The sequence below is a fragment of the Kogia breviceps genome, chromosome 11 (genome assembly GCF_026419965.1).
Source record: "Kogia breviceps isolate mKogBre1 chromosome 11, mKogBre1 haplotype 1, whole genome shotgun sequence".
In the NCBI taxonomy this organism is placed as follows: Eukaryota; Metazoa; Chordata; class Mammalia; order Artiodactyla; family Physeteridae; genus Kogia; species Kogia breviceps.
Window position 1 is genome coordinate 50,222,455 of NC_081320.1, and position 14,398 is coordinate 50,236,852.

General features: G+C 36.7%; 1 protein-coding gene across 9 annotated transcripts in view; it reads left to right on the top strand.

Moving 5' to 3' along the window:
- WDPCP (WD repeat containing planar cell polarity effector) overlaps positions 1-14,398 on the top strand; it is a 437,730-nt gene that overhangs the window by 80,699 nt on the left and 342,633 nt on the right. For all 9 annotated transcript variants that reach the window (XM_067007522.1, XM_067007524.1, XM_067007520.1 and 6 more), the window contains exon 3: positions 7,398-7,482. In XM_067007522.1, coding sequence (XP_066863623.1) covers positions 7,422-7,482 — 61 coding nt within the window. In that variant the 5' untranslated portion in view covers positions 7,398-7,421. The remainder of the gene's footprint in view (positions 1-7,397; positions 7,483-14,398) is intronic.

Below are 14,398 nucleotides of genomic sequence, written 5' to 3' on the forward strand. Positions count from 1 at the left end.
CTTACAGCAGTCTTAAAAATGTAGATCAATATCATTATCCCTGTTTTTGTTGGTGGGGAAATTGAGGCAGAGAGGTTGAATGATTCGGGGTAAGTTTGTTACAGCATGGTTAGAATTAAGGCATTTGGGCTCAGAGCCCAGCTTTTAGAGCAGTAGAATCACACCTTCTTTAGAAGACTTAATCTTTGTGTCCTTGATAAAACTCTATTTCTCATTAAACCATGATGAGGTCATCTCTATATTAAAATTCAGAAACAACAAGTTTGATCACTATATAACCACTTAAAAACACACCACATTTTCTCCTCCATGCCTTTTCTGGCACTATATTGGCTTAGTGTGTCTTTTCCACTGTCTCCTTGTTAGAGAATTACCGAAATATCTATCCTTGACTTTATTTTTCTTCTGGGATCTTTTTCAGTAGCTTTAGCTTTACTTTCTATTTAGAAAATTCCAAAATAGTTTTTATATAGTCCAGACCCCCTTTCTATATTTCTAGCTATCAGCTAGACGTTTCTACTCATGTCAACCCTTGTAACTTAAACTCCCACTGTGTCTGAAATTCAGTTTATTGACAACAAAACTTGTTCCTCTTCTAGACTGACCTGTTTCTATGTATGTTTCAATCCAAGTCCTGCCCTTGAAACTAGGATAAACCAGGTGGGAACAGGTCTGAGTAAGGGGTTCCTGGGAACCAGGTGTGGCCAGAACAGTGGTATTTGAGTCCTTTGCCAGGGTGAAGAAACTGAATCACAGTCTACGGAAGAGGAAGAGCCAGATTACAAACTGAAAGGCAAGACTAAAGTATAGCAGGAGACTGAGTGGCCAAGGTCAGCGGCTAGGAAAATTGAGGTTGCTGGTTGAGTAGTTGAGTCAGTCATTGTGAACAGAATGCGCTGGTACTCTTTTACTGGCACATAATGATGGAGGCATGTTGGCTCACTAGAGCCATGTTCAAGGCAAGGGTCATGTCTGTATAGTAACCAGATCCCTATCTCATGGTGGTCACTCTGGATTCTTCCTTCTTCTTCACTTCCACAATTCATCAGTTCCCATATGCCTTTGATACTTTATTCAAATGAATCTGATTCTTTTTTTACTTTCCAACTTCCACCATGCCAATTCAAGTCCTTGTTGCTAAATATTGGTGTTGCCTGTTACTATATTACCTTTCTAACAGATCACTTGTATAAAAAAAAAAATCCCTCCAATATTCCCATCCACAAAGTTAATCTTCCAGCAACAATTCTGATCTGTTGATTACTGTTTCTAAAATACCTTACCAGATCAGAAACTATTCATAATTTCTCAGTAGCCACCTAACAAGATATAAAGTACTAATTCCTAAGTTTGGCATTTAAAGACTTGCTTAGTATGGCCCTGATTTATCTCTTCTATTTGTGCACCAAACCAATTGCTTACTACCTCTTAAATATGCCTTCTTTCTGTCTATTTTATGTTTTTGTATATTGTTCCTTCCTTTTTCTCTCTCTCCCTTTATCAAAATCTAAGAATTCTTCAATGTCCTCTACTTTATAAGAGAATTTCTTTATTATCAAACTAGAACATCTACTGAACACCCACAGCCCTTTGTTTATGTTGCTAAATTTGCACTTATCACAAACTTCATATTGTTTTTGTGATTATTTTATCTGCTATACTAGATTTTAGCTATTTGATAGTAGAGACCCTGATTTATAAATCCTGTATCTGTGACTCAGTAAAATGTCAAACACCTAAGGTGCTCAAAGTATTTGTGATATTTAATTAATAATTAGATATCATAGGACTCTCTGAGGTACAAATGACCCAGTGTACCTACTAATTTAGTCTTTTGTTAAAGTATGTTCAGTCTAACTAAGCTTGAGGTCTCTTTGAGACTCCTGCCCTTTTACACAAACTTCATCATTGCATGATTGTTTGATTTAGTGTTGAATATTTCAGAAATCTTTATTTCTGATAATGTGACATTGATTAAATATGTTCATGCATATCTTAACAGATAATTAATGTAATTTTATGTAGATAGCATTAGACAAGGGATTGTGGGGGAATACCCTGTATTTTGGGTAATTTTGAAATTACCTAATTATGACTAGAACACCTAATACAACTAGTGGTTTCTTTTAAATTTGTGCTATTTAGTTGTCTTTAATTTTGTACATTTTAAATTGGTAAATAGATAGATAATCCTCAGAAAGTCTGCTGATAATAAATAGCAAGTATATGTTCTAACTTTATGCCCAAGAAGTATTTCCTTAGGCTCTTTGAGGTATTTTGCTAATACACATTTCATTTTAAATGTCTCATTGGCACCATTGTATCATTCATCTTTATTAAGCTATGGCAATGTCTTCTTCTCTTAGTTAATTTTTCTGTCCCATCATGTTTTACATTAGGGTTTTATTTGCCTTCAGGCTTCCTCTCCTTTCCAAAGCAGTCAAAATAGCTGACTTCAGAAATCAGGGAAGACAAATATTCTGAAGATTTATTTAGTGGCACATAATCTTTACCTCTAAATGTTTTTTTCCAAAATAATGTTATCAAAAGTATAAAAAAGTCACAGCATCTTAGTGCAATGGTTTCTATTTTCTGTGATACTTTCTTAAAATTTACTGATATGGTAACAATTAATCTTAAGGCAAATAAATATTTATTACAATGTAATCTGTTTTGGAAGGAAGACTTTAAAGCTTTTGAGGATGTAACTAGAAAGTGAGAAAGGCTAAGATCCTCCCATTTCTCTGTCCTCAAAATTGGGGCTATCATAGATTCTCCCTCCTACATGAGAAAAATCAAGATTTAGATCAAGCTCAGTTTAAATCGTGCTCCTTATTCTGTCATGGAGACTGGACATTTGGATTTAGAATGGCCTTCTGACACATCTGAGACTGTCATCAACTGCCTTATAAAATTAAACAGAAAATTGAAAAAGTTAAAAAGATATTTTAAATGAAAAATTAAGGGCAATTTTTTGTTCAGGTTTTCCCTTCTGCTGTTCTTTTCATTTGGCTAATTCTTTTTCCTATTCAATATTAAAATTTGCTGTATTTTTTAGTCATTCATTCTTTTATTCATTTTTGCCTTATGTAACTAGTTTCGGTCTAGTTCTAAGTCATGTGTATTGGGTTTTGTCCCCAGAGAAATGCACAAGGGCACTGAGTGGGGCAATATTTCTCCACTTTGGTAGGCACTCTCTATTTCACTACCTTTTTAATCCCTGCTCACGCCCCCTCCCAAAATGCAGAGTCCAGAATTCTACTGAAATTTCCTTTCCTCCTTCAAAACAACTGTTTATGCATTAATACAATATTTGAATAATACAAGCTCAGTCTTGACTGCTTCCTTCGGGAAGATTTTTCAAACAAGGAAATTACAGCTTTTTTTTTTTTTTTTTTTTTTTTTGCGGTACGCGAGCCTCTCACTGTTGTGGCCTCTCCCGTTGCGGAGCACAGGCTCCGGATGCGCAGGCTCAGCGGCCATGGCTCACAGGCCCAGCCTCTCCATGGCATGTGGGATCTTCCCGGGCCGGGGCATGAACCCATGTCCCCTGCCTCGGCAGGCGGACTCTCAACCACTGCGCCACCAGGGAAGCCCTACAACATTCTTTTTAGCTGGTGGCATTCTTGAGTAAGATGCAAGGCCTTTAAAGGTCTGCATCTTTCAAAAACCTGCACAGTGTAAAAGATGGCATAACATTTTGAGGACTAAAAAGGTTATTGATTTGGTCCCCTCCCACCATGTCCATCTAGTAATTACAGATTTTTACAAATGTTAAAAAATGTACTACATTAATTCTTTTTAACTTTATATTGTCTTATTAGCAGATGTTTGAAGTTCAGAGGAAAAGAAGGATGAATAACCCACATTTGACTATCTTTTGCCTGCCTGCTAATGCATGACCCTGCAAGGCCTCCTCAATCACACATATTTTGGGGACCCTGCAGGAGTTGTCACATGTGTTCATAAATAAGTTGAATCATTTACTAATGGACACTGGCCATTTCCTTCTCACTTGCCTCACTTGCTAGAACTGCTCCATCAACTCGTTATTGCTGCCGCCGTGTCTACTTTTGCTGGGTGTGGATCCCACTTTGTCTGGATACCACCACTCTGAGTACATTAATGTGAAGGGCTACCAGTCCTGCTTACGTTCTACTGGGCACCAACCGCAGTGGCTACTTCACAACGAGCAGAATGTTTCTCTTCTTTTCCTCCTGTTATTTTTGTATTTAGTGGGAAACTAGAGCAGTGTTGTTTATATACATCGGGGCATTTTTAGAACTACCACGTGCATTTTTCTCAGTGCCCCCCCACCGCCAATGAAACTACAAATGAGTCCTGTTTTCAAGTCCAGATCATAGACTCTACACTGTACTATTCTCAGAATTTCCCCTTATGTCCAAGTGCAAAGGGTCAAGGACTTTGTACTTGACATTTGATGCTCTCCACAGATGTCAGTTTGCTTATTCTCCTCCAAACTCCATAATTTCTGAGTAGCTTGGGATTTTCAAACTTAGTAAAGATACACAGTAGACCTATTGGTTTTCAACTTAAAAGCTTCTCTGCCTCTTATAAATAATAGCCAGCATGGATTAAAAAGAAGCTATGAACCACTCTCCATTTCTGTTATCCGGGGAATGTTTTGACAAATTCTTTATTTATTAATTGACTTAAACTGAAAAATAGCATTTCAAGTGCAGTCTTCTTTTGATATTTAAGTAAAAATGTGGCCTTCTGGCTTTGTCTATAAAATTTTATGTCTAATTTGCATGATGAAACCTTATTATGTAGCTACTAACAGGTAAACTTCAGCCTTGCCTTTGTCTGAATTGTCATAAGTTCTAATTATTGGTATCTGAATCAACACTAAATTGAAGAATGTGAGTTTTTTTATTTTCTAATACTGTCTAGAAGTTGTGACTTTTAATGCTCAGTGTCAGAAGAAGTAGGCACCTGTTTTATCACATCCTTTCTTCTGTATTCCTAGTGAAGTATTTATGCATTTGCACGTCCTAAATCAGTACTTCCTCTGGCGTAGAAATTTCTCCACGTACACGTTTTTCCTTCATAAAACCACTATTGTAAATACTTATTCATTCATTTCTCTCTATATAAGGTGAGATCATATTTAATACTTTTGTTTCTTCCATATAAATTTGCATAGTGCTAGACATTTGAGTAATAGCAGTAGCAAAAACAGCAGCAATAATAAGGTAATTGAATAAAGGTACCCTCAAAACAGTCTTGAGGATAAGTACTTTATTATACCCATTTTATGGCTGGGAGAACTTGTGCAAAGTGAGTAAGCTGAGAAGTTAGAATAAGAAGCCAGGCAGTTAGAGTCTAGAATCCATACATTAAGCTTAATAAATACAAAATTTATTTAATTTATTAACTGATTCTTTAAACACACATTACAGAGCTCACCCATCCAAATGACTAGGCCACCATTTACATATTCTAATACAGTAAGTATTTTAATTTTTTAAGAAGTACAACTATAAAGTAATAATTCTGAATAAGTCTCATGAAACTAACTGAAAGCAATTCCAAAGAACACAGCTTTGGAAATATTTTGAGTAATGGCAGCCTCACTAGAGTCACTCGCAAGTCACAACTCTGAAAAATAATACTCAGTTAAATTGAAAAATACAAATTAGCTTAATATACCTTTTTCTCTACTGCCTACTAGTAAGGAATTGCATCCTTCATAGTAATGAGCCCACAAGCTCGTCTTCCCCATTTCTATATACAGTGACATCCAGCTTCTGATTAGAGGAGGGCACATCTGGAGGTAGAGGGTCCTTTGTTTCATCTCTAACCTTTTAAGGCACTTTAGTACAAGGAAGAGAGTGAATTCAGATCAGTCCAAAATTTACTATTTATTATAGCCTGTTTTTTTGCTACCCTTTTCAACTTCATTTTTCTATCATTTTCCACCAGGCATCTTGATCTACCACTGTCCTTTTATGCAAACTGCTGTGTACACCCTCCCTACACCTCTGTATACCTCAAATCAGTAAGTGTGCTGTGGTTGCCAGCACAGACTCTGAAACCAGAGATTTCAGATTTGTTCAGATTCAAAGCCTGCCTCCACTACCTGCTGGTTATATGTCTTTTCTATACCTTAGTTTCCTCATTATAGGAGTAATGGTACTCCTTCAAAGAGTAGCTATAAAGATTGTGTTAATACATATAAAATTTTAGAAGACTGCGTGTCACAATGTAGGTGCATAGTAAGTATTATCTGTTGTTATCATCATCATTTTTATCATCATCATTTAACTGGTGAAGTCCTATGCTTCTTTGAGATCCCACTGACATTTTACAACTTGTCTGTAGCTTTCTCAGAGCCCTGCTATTCCAAGCAGGGTTGAGCCCTTCTTTTATGCTGTGAAATTGTTCACTCTGCCATTTCAGTAATTAGTACACTGTGTCTCATTAGTTGAACATGCATCTGATTCTTGATGATTGTAAGTGCATTGATGTCAAATGTAAAGGTGAAGGAAGGACCAACAAAGTTTGTATTATGTCTAAAATTATTTTGGATTATCACCTATATGAATAGTATGGGAAAATATTTTTAGTCACTCCGAATGTTAAAGAAGCTGAGGACTTTTTCCTCCATATGAAAGATGTCTTAAAATATTTTTCAAGCGTTTTTTGTTATTCAGAAGTTCGTTGGAAATAATAAAAGAAAGTGTTAATAATAACCATCACTAGCCCGTGCTGTTAAAACTGGGAGAAAATATAAGATGTACATTATTGCTATCTCTTTTTTGTAACGCAGGTAGAGTAGACTATCTGGATCTATCATGACATGCAGATTAACAAACTAATCTGAATGCTAATGTGGTTTCACACAGTTTACTTCTAAGTAAATATGTTTCCTATAATAATAACTATATATCATTTACCTTGAAAATTCCACTTTAATTAGCCTGTTAGTATGTGGGAGATTGTAAATATTTGCTTTGTATATTAAAGGTAGACCACAAAATGTGTTTGTACTTACTAACTACATAACAGATGTTTCTTTTCCTTAAAAATATTTTTAAAAAATGCTTAAATGCTAAATAATTCTAAATATACTCAGAGCCTTAAAAATCAAACATATATTATTGGAAACCCAAATATATATATATTCTTCTTACTACATTTCTCAATGTGATGATATACTAAATGTAGGAAAAGAAGTGCTTTTTTTTCCATTTTCTAGAGTTCATTTCTGGGTGGTTAACTAAGGATACATTAAAGTGTGTTTATTCTAATGAACCGTATCTCAAATATCAGTAGCGGCAAATGATTCTTTTTATTATTTCTAAGGGATCTTGGTTTTATTGGCAATAGAAGATAATTAATTGGCACCTCTTCTTAATTATTTTTTTAAACAGGACAGAGATTCCTTCTGCCATCAGATGTCTTTCTGCTTGACTGAACTGCACCTGTGGTCTTTGAAGAATACCTTACACATTGGGGGTAAATAAGCTCTGGATTAATTTCAATATTTTTAAAATATAAGTTACAACAGTATAAATAAGTACTAGCAAAGGTTAGAGCCTAGATTCTCCAGCTGGAATTGCATTATTTTCTTTATACTTAACAAAAAATTGGCTAGTATATAGTAATTTCTTTTAGTTAACTCTGCTTATTTTTTTTTCAACTTGAGTTACATTTTCTGCTTTGAACATTAATTTTATTGGCCTAGTATCTGTTTCCTCTTAAGATACACAAATGTTCCATTTTTTCCTGGGATTGTTCATAACTGATTTATATTCATAAATATTTGCGGGCTTGCTAGTGGTAAATGCATTTCTATTTGATATTAAAGTAATATTTCAAACATATAGCTAAGAGGTACAATTATGTTCATTTAAAAAATAAATAAATAAATAAATTTATTTATTTATTTTTGGCTGTGTTGGGTCTTCGTTTCTGTGCGAGGGCTTTCTCTAGTTGTGGCGAGTGGGGGCCACTCTTCCTCACGGTGCGCTGGCCTCGCACTATCACAGCCTCTCTTGTTGCAGAGCACAGGCTCCAGATGCGCAGGCTCAGTAGTTGTGGCTCACGGGCCCAGTTGCTTTGCGGCATGTGGGGTCTTCCCAGATCAGGGCTCAAATCCATGTGCCCTGCATTGGCAGGCAGATTCTCAACCACTGTGCCACCAGGGAAGCCCTATTCATGTTATTTGAACCTCACATTTTGTGGGGGAGAGAGTAATATAAATGTGTTTTAACAATGTTTATTAGTATTTCAGGATAAAGTATATATCATTAGGAAACATCTTTAAAAAAAAATCTTTTCCTTTCTGAGTATCTAAAGCAACTCTTGTATTTAGGAGGACAGATTTATTTACACGTCTTTAGCATCATTACTAAGAAAATGGTTTACCTTGCAAAACATTTTCTTTATATAAAATATATAATTACAGATGATGTCATTATAATTTCATTAAGTTTAGCTTGCTTAAAATGGATAAGGATAGAATTTCCAGTTAAACAAAGTGGACTTAACACCCATTTGCTTCCTTCCCTGATTCTTCTAAAATGAGAGTAAATGAATTACTATTAAAAAGGTATAGAGCACTGGAGCCTGCAGGCTTTTTGGTGGGGATAATGGCAGATTTCAGGAGGGCTCATGCCAGGGAGTACTTCCCAGAACTTCTGCGGCCAGTGTCCTTGTCCCCGCAGTGAGCCACAGCTGCCCCCTGCCTCTGCAGGTGACCCTCCAAAGCTAGCAGCTGTCTGGCTGACAGGGTCTTGGTGCTCGGGCCTGGTGTCAGGGCTGAGCCTCTGAGGTAGGAGAGCCGACTTCAGGACATTGGACCACCAGAGACCTCCTCGCCCCATGTAATGTCAATCGGCAAGAGCTCTCCCAGAGATCTCCGTTGCAACACTAAGACCCAGCTCCACCCAACGGCCAGCAAGCTCCAATGCTGGACGCCCCATGCCAAACAACTAGCAAGACAGGAACACAACCCCACCAATTAGCAGAGAGGAGCCTAAAATCATAGTAAGTTCACAGACACCCCAAAACACACCACCGGATGCGGCCCTGCCCACCAGAAAGACAAGATTCAGCCTCATGCATCAGAACACAGACACCAGTCCCCTCCACCAGGAAGCCTACACAACCCACTTAACCAACCTCACCCACTGGGGGCACACACCAAAAACGATGGGAACTACGAACCTGCAGGCTGAGAAAAGGAGACTCTAAACAAAGTAAATTAAACAAAACGAGAAGACAGAGAAATATGCAACAGATGAAGGAGAAAGGTAGAAATGCACCAGACCAAACAAATGAAGGGGAAATAGGCAGTCTACCTGAAAAACAATTCAATGTAATGAAAGTAAAGATGATCCGAAATCTTGGAAATAAAATGGAGAAAATGTAAGAAACATTTAACAAGGACCTAGAAGAACTAAAGAGCAAACAAACAATGATGAACAACACAATAAATGAAATTAAAAATTCTCAAGAAGGAATCAATAGCAGAATAACTGAGGCAGAAGAACGGATAAGTGACCTGGAAGATAAAATAATGGAAATAACTGCCACAAAGTAAAGAAAAAAGAATGAAAAGAATTGAGGACAGTCTCAGAGACCTCTGGGACAACAGACCTCAGAGACAACATTAAACCCACCAACATTTGAATTATAGGGGTCCCAGAAGAAGAAAAGAAAAAGAAAGGGTCTGAGAAAATATTTGAGGAGATTATAGTCGAACACTTCCCCAACATGTGAAAGGAAATAGTCAGTCAAGTCCAGGAAGCTCAGAGAGTCCCATACAGGATAAATCCAAGGAGAAACACGTCAAGACATACTAATCAAACTATCAAAAATTAAATACAAAGAAAAAATATTAAAAGCATCAAGGGAAAAACAACAAATAACATACAAGAGAATCCCCATAAGGTTAACAGGTGATCTTTCAGCAGAAACTGCAAGCCAGAAGGCAGTGGCAGGACATAGTTAAAGTGATGTAAGGGAAGAATCTACAACCAGGATTACCCAGCAAGGATCTCATTCAGATTTGACAGAGAAATCAGAAGCTTTACAGACAAGCAAAAGTTAAGAGAATTCAGCACTACTAAACCAGCTTTACAAAAAATGCTAAAGAAACTTCTCTAGGCAGGAAACACAGGAGAAGGAAAAGACCTACAAAACCCAAAACAATTAAGAAAATGGTAATAGGAACATACATATTGATAATTACCTTAAATGTAAATGGATTAAATGCTCCCACCAAAAGACACAGACTGGCTGAATGGGTATAAAAACAAGACCTGTATATATGCTGTCTACAGGAGACACATTTCAGACCTAGGGCCACATACAGACTGAAAGTGAGGGGATGGAAAAACATGCAAATGGAAATCAAAAGAAAGCTGGAGGAGCAATTCTCATATCAGACAAAATAGACTTTAAAATAAAGACTATTACAAGAGACAAGGACACTACATATCAAAGGATCAATCCAAGAAGAAGATATAACTGTTGTAAATATTTATGCACCCAATATAGGAGCACCTCAGTATATAAGGCAAATGCTAACAGCCATAAAGTGGGAAAACAAGAGTAACACATTAATAGTAGGGGACTTTAACAACCCACTTCCACCAATGGACAGATCATACAGAATGAAAATAAATAAGGAAACACAAGCTTTAAATGATACTTTAGACAAGATAGACTTAATTGATATTTATAGGACATTACCCCCCAAAACAGCAGAATACAGTTTATTCTCAACTGCTCATGGAACATTCTCCAGGGTAGATCATATCTTGGGTCACAAAGCAAGCCTTGGTAAATTTAAGGAAAGTGAAATCGTATCAAGTATCTTTTCCAACCACAGTGCTATGAGACTAGATATTGATTACAGGAAAGAAACTGTAAGAAATACAGACACATGGAGGATAAACAGTACACTACTAAATAACCAAGAGATCACTGAAGGAATCAAAGAGGAAATCAAAAAATACCTAGAAACAAATGACAACGACCCAAAAACTAGGAGACTCAGCAAAAGCAGTTCTAAGAGGGAAGTTTATAGCAATACAATCCTACCACAAGAAACAAGAAAAATCTCAAATAAACAACCTAACCTTATACCTAAAGCAATTACAGAAAGAAGAAAAAAAGACCCAAAGATAGAAGAAGGAAAGAAATCATAAAGATCAGGTCAGAAATAAAAAGAAATGAAGGAAATGATAGCAAAGATCAACAAAATTAAAAGCTGGTTCTTTCAGAAGATAAACAAAATTGATAAACCGTTAGCCAGACTCATCAAGAAAAAAAGGGAGAAGACTCAAATTGACAATTAGAAATGAAGAAGTAACAGCTGACACTGCAGAAATACAAATGATCATGAGAGATTACTACAAGCAACTCTATGCCAGTAAAATGGACAACCTGGAAGAAATGCACAAATTCTTAGAAAAGCACAATCTTTCAAGACTGAACCAGGAAGAAACAGAAAATATAAATAGACCAGTCACAAGCAGTGAAATTGAAACTGTGATGAAAAATCTTCCAACAAACAAAAGCCCAGGACCAGATGGCTTCACAGGCTAATTCTATCAAACATTTAGAGAAGAGCTAACACCTATCCTTCTCAAATTCTTCCAAAATATAGCAGAGGGAGGAACACTCCCAAACTCATTCTACAAGGCCACCATCACCCTGGTACCAAAACTAGACAAAGATGTCACAAAAAAAGAAAACTACAGGCTGGTATCACCGATGAACATAGATGCAAATATCCTGAACAAAATACCAGGAAACAGAATCCCACAGCACACTAAAAGGATCATACACCATGATCTAGTGGGGTTTATCTCAGGAATGCAAGGATTCTTCAACATACGCAAATCAATCAATGTGATACACCATACTAACAAATTGAAGGATAAAAACCACATGATAATCTCAATAGATGCAGAAAAAGTTTTCGACAGAATTCAACACCCGTTTATGGTAAAAACTCTCCAGAAAGTAGGCATAGTGGGAACCTACCTGAACATAATAAAGACCATATATGACAAACCCACAGCCAACATCGTTCTCAGTGCTGAAAAACTGAAACCATTTCCTTTAAGATCAGGAAGAAGACAAGGTTGCCCACTGTCACCACTATTATTCAACGTAGTTTTGGAAGTTTTAGCCACATCAATCAGAGAAATAAAAGATATAAAAGGAATTGAAATTGGAAAATAAATAAAACTGTCACTGTTTGCAGATGATGTGATAGTATACATAGAAAATCCTAAAGATGCTACCAGAAAACTGCTAGAGCTAATCAATGAATTTGGGAAAATAGTAGGGTACAAAATTAATGCACAGAAATGTCTTGCATTCCTATACACTAATGATGAAAAATCTGAAGGAGTTAAAGAAACACACCCATTTACCTTTGCAACAAAAAGAATAAAATACCTAGGAGTAAACCTACCTAAGGAGACAAAAGATCTATATGGAGAGAACTATAAGACACTGGTGAAATAAATTAAAGATGATACAAACAGATAGAGAGATATACCATGTTCTTGGATTGGAAGAATCAACATTGTGAAAATGACTCTACTACCCAAAGCAATCTACAGATTCAATGCAATCCCTATCAAACTACCAGTGGCATTTTTCACAGAACTAGAAGAAATTTTACACATTGTATGGAAACACAAAGGAACCTGAATAGCCAAAGCAATCTTGAGAAAGAAAAATGGAGCAATCAGGCCTCCTGACTTCATGCTTCCTGACTTAAGACTATACTACAAAGCTACAGTAATCAAGACAGTATGGCACTGACACAAAAAGAAATAATAGATCATAGGAACAGTATAGAAAGCCTAGAGATAAACCCATGCACATATGGTCACCTTATCGGTAATAAAGGAGGCAAGAATATACATTTCAGAAAAGACAGCCTTTCAATAAGCGCTGCTGGGAAAACTGGACAGCTACATCTAAAAGAATGAAATTAGAACACTTCCTAACATCATACATAAAAATAAACTCAAAATGGGTTAAAGACCTAAATGTAAGGCCAGACACTCTAAAACTCTTAGAGGAAAACATAGGCAGAACACTCTATGATATAAATCACCACAAGATCCTTTTTGACCCACCTCCTAGAGAAATGGAAATAAAAACAAAAATAAACAAATGAGACCTAGTGAAACTCAAAAGCTTTTGCACAGCATAGGAAACCATAAACAAGATGAAAAAACAACCCCCAGAATGGGAGAAAATATTTGCAGATGAAGCCGCTGATAAAGGATTAATCTCCAAAATATTCAAGCAGCTCATGCAGCTCAATATCAAAAAAACAAACAACCCAATCTAAAAACGTGCAGAAGACCGAAATAGCCATTTCTCCAAAGAAGATATACAGATTGCCAACAAACACATGAAAGAATGCTGAGCCTCACTAATCATTAGATAAATGCAAATCAAAACTACAATGAGGTATCATCTCATACTGGTCAGTATGGCCATCATCAACAAAGCTACAAACAATAAATGCTGGAGAGGGTGTGGAGAAAAGGAAACCCTCTTGCACTGGTGGTGGGAATGTAAATTGATACAGCCACAATGGGAAACAGTATAGAAGGTCCTTAAAAAACTAAAAATAGAACTACCATACCACCCATCAATCCCACTACTGGGCATGTACCCTGAGAAAACCATAATTCAAAAAGATCATGTACCACAATGTTCAGAACTGCAACACTATTTACAATATCCAGGACATGGAAGCAACCTATGTGTCTATCGACAGATGAATGGATAAAGAAGATGTCGTACGTATATACAGTGGAATATTACTCAGCCATAAAAACGAAATTGAGCTATTTGTAGTGAGGTGGATGGACCTAGAGTCTGTCATACAGAGTGAAGTAAGTCAGAAAGAGAAAAACAAATACCGTATGCTAACATGTAGATGGAATAAAAGGTTTTGATGAACCTAGGTGCAGGACAGGAATAAAGGCGCAGACATAGAGAATGGACTTGAGGACGTGGGGAGGGAGAAAGGTAAGCTGGGATGAAGTGAGAGAGTAGCATCTACATATATACACTACCAAATGTAAATAGATCACTAGTTGGAAACAGCTGCATAGCACCAGGAGAGCAGCTCCTTTCTTTGTGACCACCTAGAGGGGTGCGGTAGGGATGGTGGGAGGGAGACGCAAGGGGGAGGAGATATGGGGATATATGTATACATAAAGCTTATTCACTTTGTTATGCAGCAGAAACTAGCACAACATTGGAAAACAATTATACTCCAATAAAGATGTTTAAGAAAAAAAAGGGTATAAACCTACAAGGACTGAGAGACTAGGAGAGGAGACAATTTCTGTTGAATAGTTTTTGGAAGGGATGGAGGAGT